The sequence below is a fragment of the Papilio polytes genome, unplaced genomic scaffold (assembly GCF_000836215.1).
Source record: "Papilio polytes unplaced genomic scaffold, Ppol_1.0 DF821845.1, whole genome shotgun sequence".
NCBI lineage: Eukaryota > Metazoa > Arthropoda > Insecta > Lepidoptera > Papilionidae > Papilio > Papilio polytes.
In genome coordinates this window covers 111,362-117,477 of record NW_013527359.1, presented here as the reverse complement: position 1 = coordinate 117,477, position 6,116 = coordinate 111,362, and the positions used below count along the sequence as shown (strand labels likewise).

Below are 6,116 nucleotides of genomic sequence, written 5' to 3'. Positions count from 1 at the left end.
ATGATGATGATGATGATGAAAGTACATTCATAATTATTTTTTTGTATTAGATAAAGGCGACAACCGCCAACCTGACGCTTCGTTAGAGGAACACTTTAAATAAAAGTCGTTGATTACATCAAACTTTGATGAAGACAGCTGAAAATCCTTATATTTTCTAGGAGACTACTAAGTAACTGGCTGAACCTGTTACACTGACTTTCTTAGCTCTACGTTTATAGTGTTTTAATATTTGCAATTGGTTGGGTAAACTTCCAGGTTTCCTTAATAAGGGATGTAAAATGGTCAAGTTTTCTAGATGTTTGAACGCAAGAGGCGTGTCGGGCGCCGCCGCCGAGGAGAGAGACAAGCGAAACGCGTTCTCGCATGACTCCGTGACCCAGTGCCGGCGCGAGAAGTTGAGGACGACTCCATTGTGCTAAGCCATCGAGGTGGCACGACTGCGGCCAGTTACAACGCTTTTTTATATCTCAAAACTTACATAACAGAATAAATACTCAAGTGAATCTACTAGTAACATATATGTAACAGAGTTATCACATCATGAATAATGGACATTTATTTAGATTAAACAGGTAAATATCGAAGTAGTTAGAGTAGCGGTTAATTACCACTGAGATAGAAAGCCGTGAAATGGCCACCTCTGACTCACGCCTTCGTCGCAGTGCGGTGTGACTAACTTCTTTATAAATTACACTTACGCCTTCAGTAATGTTGCATAGGTCAATCATGGCAATTATTTTCAAAAGTTTCGTTGGATTTTAAACATGTGAGTGGTCTTTCCCCCCAAAGTTATGTTTATCTTATGCGCCGTTGCCGACGTTATAGCAACATAGTGACGAGGTCGGGGCGTCACGCGCCGCTGGTCGCCACCAGCGCACCACCTGCCGCGCGTCGCTAACAACAATACGGCCAAGCATGCTAATATCGCCTCTCTCGTAACGTATTGCAGTTTAAACTTGCATGCGATTCCAGCTCCTAACTGTACACCATAATATTATCATACACCTGGTGAAATTTTTAAAGTGTCAACAAACTTTATGACAAATAAATGCAGTCATCGAGTTTGTACCAACTATAACAGACGAAGAGTATAAAAAGTGATATATCGTGAAAGAAAATGGTCTTCCATGGACAGATTATACAATGAAAAAGGTTAAGTAATATTGTACAAAAATGTTGTATACTATAGTAGTTTGTTCTTTATGACCAAGGATCAATCCACATTACTAAGAGTTAAACTATAGGCGTTTTTAGAAATCCCTAATGTATTCATTGATATTTTGGTAATTAACCATTAGACATTAAAGTTAATTATATTCATTTTAAAGTAATAATGATGTTATCAGAACTGTCATATATTAGCAATAACACTACAGGAAATCTTGTGAGCTTGACATGCTTGCTGTACAAAGTCCTGCCCCTAGATCAATTTCTCTCCTCACACACCATATTGCGTTCTGTACAGTGATTTGTACAATTGTTTAAACTTCCACAATATTTGACCGCCTATATAACATGTTGTTAGGTATTACTGGCATTACATTATGCTAACTACTGTTACCGTCTCTAAATAAGACATTATGGGTATTTCGCTAACAACATTTAATATTCTTTTTTATTAGTATTCCACCTCTTTTACATCTACAGACTAGTATTTAAAAACAGAAAATAAAACTACACATTGTTAAAATTACTTCCAGAGAAGAAAATACCATGTTACTTTCTACTGCTTTTACTTAATTGGCAAACGGGTTGATAATGATATTATAAAGCAGCTCTAGTTAGTACTGAATATTTCGTCTGTACCAATAGACATTGTCACAAACATTTTCATTCATATTACAGACTGGTTAAGTCATGAAATAATGTAACCGAAATAGAATTTATAAAATTATTCAATGTGTGTGCTAAATGTTATTATCTCGATACATGTCTAAACTGAACTTCAACATAATATTTTTTCACTTATACTATGTTGACAGACATATTCGACTTGAGTTATTTAGAGACACTGAAGTTTTAACGACAACAATTGTAAATAAAGAGGTAAATACTGAAATAATTGAGTTTACGTTTTACAACTTAATATAAAAAGTGAATGCACAAACTTGCTACGTTGAGCAGTCCGCGTCGCTCCCGACTTGCTGTGTCCACCTTCATTATGTTGAAATAATCAACAAAACACAAAAACTAAACACCGACCGCAAAATAACACAATAAATAAAATTAACACATGTTTTCGGTGATGATTTGAAGGTAACGTTAATTAAATTAAATGAAATCATATAATTAACACAGGAGAATGGTTACAAAAATAAAAACTAAAAACAAACATCACCGTACAACGTCCATGATTGACTGACGGCTGACGGCAAGACAGTGTGTGCTGCCAGATGGTTGGCTAGTGTTTCCCCAATTTTTGTAGCAGTATAATGTAATAAAATCTTTACGTATTTTATTTGAAAATTATGAATTTTCAACAAACTACATCAATTTTAGATTATGGAGAACATTGCAATGCAAGAAAACTCACCACGTTTTAGCAAACATAATTGACATTAACTGTACATGACTTGGCGATGAAAACCAGATTATTGTCTGGCCCAATCCGCTGAGGGAGAGCTATTAACAAGAAATAAATAGATAAAACCAGTTTATACTGATAAATGGAAATGGGATAAGCGTTCACTTGAACCTTAAACTAAACAGCGTGATAAGAAGCAAAGTTGTGCGAAACCAAACTCATGAAAAAATATCATTGATTTATTTCATGTCTTTGTGTACCTCATAAAGTTTTCTCCTACAATTTTTCTCAGGAGCCAAAATATCCCTAAAGTAGTGGAAATTACTTATCAATGGCATCATTGAGAGAAGGAATCAAATGAATGAACATAGAGTAGAATAAACGAAAAATTGACAAGTTCATTTTTAAGCAAAATGCGTAGAATAACTGCTCATTTTGGCTCATATGGTGTTTTTGCGAAAATTATAATTACCTGTTTTAGATGGTAAATATATCCTTAAACCCAATTTTATATTGAAATAAAATAAAAATTCTTAAAACCTAGAAACTTATAAACTTGTAATGTTCTTAAAAAGGGAAATAAAATTGTTAACTGTAATGAATTCAAAGTATATTTTGTTAATTAATTTGTAAAGCATTTCTACGTAATAAATACTCATTTGGATAAATGTCTACAATAATAAAACTTATAACAATTTAATGTAAATTCAAAGGATAAAATATCTGTTCTAGGACTTGGAACGCAATGACATGAAAATAAATGTTGCTATTTTTCTTAAAAAATGGCAGCCTTTATGTCGTAAGCTTTTCTTTTTCTATATGAAAAGTTTTTAAACATCAATTTATGTACGATTTATAATGCAATTTGAGAAGATTCATATGGTTTTCTTGTATTCGAAAAGGAGTAAATAATTATTTAATGTTGAAAGTTACTATGACTGTGGAATCCGCAGTAAGTACATACTACGTGGTTATATTCTTTTTATAGTTGTATATATTTGCTGCAAATTAATTTTGCTTGTAGTAAGATTCCGGTTTGTCCCTAACTTTGTTGTTAGTATTTGACATGTTTAATGTGGATTGTTCTTTTAGGTGGTGTAGTCTAGTCTGCCAATGTTGAAAGGATTACGCGACAAAGAGAATAGTGACATCACAAAAGCTAAAGAGATCAATAATAATATGAGCGCTGGAAGTGCGACGCTGGAGCGAGAGCTGGCTAGCACTAGGCGTTTGCTGTGGGGTGACCATGTCAAGGAGGATGTGTTTCGGCGGTGGGCGCAGGGCTTCCAGTTCAGTCCCGAGGAGCCCAGCGCACTGATCCAGCAGGAGGGCGGGCCGTGCGCAGCCATTGCGCCTGTGCAGGGTTTTCTCCTCAAAATACTGTTGTCTGAAACACCTGGACATAGTTTTCAAGACTTAACATCAGAAAAGTGCAATTCTTTGCTTGTTAGGGCTGTGTGTACAATAATAAGCCAGTGCCTAGTTTCTAAGTACAATGTGGCTGTGTACCGCAAAAACGATACGGAAGCAAACACTAGCGCTGGCAACAATGTCAGCGCTGAAGAACAATCATGTGATGCAATTGACCATTTTCACCGTAGAATGGAAGTACACTCTTTTCAAACATTGTCTGAGGTGGAGGCTTTTTACACAAGAAACATACGCATTTTAAAAGATAAATATGGAGTTTTGCTTCTGTTATACAGTGTCATCCTCAGTAAAGGAGTGAGCACTGTGGAGGCAGAACTAGCTGAATTATCTGATCCTCTCATACACTCCACCTATGGTTATGGATCTCAGGGACTTATTAATTTAATGTTAACTGGACGTGCAGTTGCCCATGTTTGGGACCATGACCAAGTTGTTGGAGGATTGCGACTACGGGGAATCGAGAGGCAGAATGACATAGGTTTTCTTACCATAATGGAACATATGCAATACTGCACAGTTGGTTCCTTCTACAAGAATCCTAAGCACCCAGTTTGGGTTCTGGCTTCTGAGACTCACTTAACTGTCCTCTTTTCCTTAGAGCGACGGTTAGCAGCACCAGAAACTGCGGGGGAATCAGCTGAGCGGATTTTCCGCTCTTTTGACCCTGAAGGCAATAACTTCATACCATCGGCTGCGCTTCAAGATGTTTTATGTGCAGCAGATCTTGTCAGTGAACCTGAGTATGTAGAATTGATGCGACGAAAACTTGACTCTGAGAATTTGGGTATAATTTTATTAAGTGCATTTATGGACGAATTCTTTCCTGGTTGCGAACGCGGTGCCCCGGATACATTCACATTACACCACTACAACGGTCTACTGAGAAGTAGCCCGGGCGGGCGAGTAGTGTACAGGACTGGGCGCGCCGCGTTGCTGGAGTGCCCTATGCACGCGGCCACCACGGACCCCATGCTCACTTGTCTGCAGACCAAATGGCCCAGCATCGACGTGGTGTGGGACGATGGCCAGTCGCCTTCCCTCAACTAGCGTGATCTGCTTTGGTAACAAACCGTGTTCGGAACTAATGCTGTGACACAGTGAGGAGAATGAAATGTAACTTTACATAGTTACTGAAAATTCCATTACTTTATTGTATTAACTTATATATTATATATATTTATATATATAGAAATTATATTGGATAATGACCCGTGGCCCGCTTGTAAACCTCGCACAGTTTTGGGCAGCTATTTCCATCAAAATCATTCTGAACTCAACTTCAGTGAAAAACAATTGTCTGCTATTGATGGGTTGTGGTGGTATCTGGGAATTTTAACAAACTTTGAGGATAGGTAGTCGTATAACTTTGTAAAACTTCATTTGACAAAGAATGCTTTAAGCAAGGCAAATTGAATTGTAAAATGTGATTTTACAAAACTACTTGCTTCAAATATACATATATGTATAATATTTCAATTCTTTTTTACTTAAAATTTCTGGTTAGTGAATGTTTTCTGTCTTGCTGTATTTTATCACTAATATGAGCTAAAACAGATATGAAATGTATTTGTGTATCCACAGGGAGTGTTGCTAATAAAGTAATGTGGTGATTTACCAAAAGACTTAAAGGTACCCATAGCCATTTCATCCCATGCACCCACCCCATGTACATTTTGAGCATTTTGGTTTGAATTACAATATAATGTGATTGTTGTAAGGTTTATTGTTAGACCCAATTTATCAAGTAAACGTTATCTCCTGTGTTTGGGGCCTAAATTCTTGTAGAGAATTGATCTCCCTGGGCTCTCGGCAACGACTTGAGGTTTTTAATATACAGTTTAGTGGCTAAAGGATTGATGCCTTTTATTTTAACTTACGGTTTTCATTTGCTACTGCTATATTAAAAAAAACTTGAATTTGCTTGTACATTTTTATTGCCTTAATATATTTAATAATACTTTTGTTTATACTTTTATTGAAGCAAGTTTTTAATTTGATATTGTGGAAATGCTTAAATTAATGTTATTTTAATTTAAAAAATATTTCCATTTGGTTACCCATGAAAAATATGTATCAGCCCAACTGCAGGCGAGCTAATGTCAGTATAGTAGGGACCTTGGCTTCAGGGGCATTGCATTGCTCTCTGCTAGAACGGATC

The 6,116-nt window shown here is 36.4% G+C and overlaps 2 protein-coding genes across 2 annotated transcripts in view; one reads left to right on the top strand and one right to left on the bottom strand.

The window, feature by feature from the left end:
* Positions 1 to 2,367, bottom strand: part of LOC106107745 (protein crumbs homolog 2-like) — a 23,517-nt gene extending 21,150 nt beyond the window's left edge. Inside the window, exon 1 of the mRNA XM_013288746.1 lies at positions 2,112 to 2,367. Coding sequence (XP_013144200.1) covers positions 2,112 to 2,163 — 52 coding nt within the window. The 5' untranslated portion in view covers positions 2,164 to 2,367. The remainder of the gene's footprint in view (positions 1 to 2,111) is intronic.
* A 925-nt stretch (positions 2,368 to 3,292) lies between these two features.
* Positions 3,293 to 5,878, top strand: LOC106108113 (protein FAM188A). The gene is made up of 2 exons (XM_013289200.1): positions 3,293 to 3,479; positions 3,620 to 5,878. The coding sequence occupies exon 2, from the start codon at positions 3,641 to 3,643 to the stop codon at positions 5,003 to 5,005; it is 1,365 nt and encodes a 454-aa protein (XP_013144654.1). The 5' UTR covers positions 3,293 to 3,479; positions 3,620 to 3,640; the 3' UTR covers positions 5,006 to 5,878.
* The last annotated feature ends 238 nt before the right edge of the window (positions 5,879 to 6,116 follow it).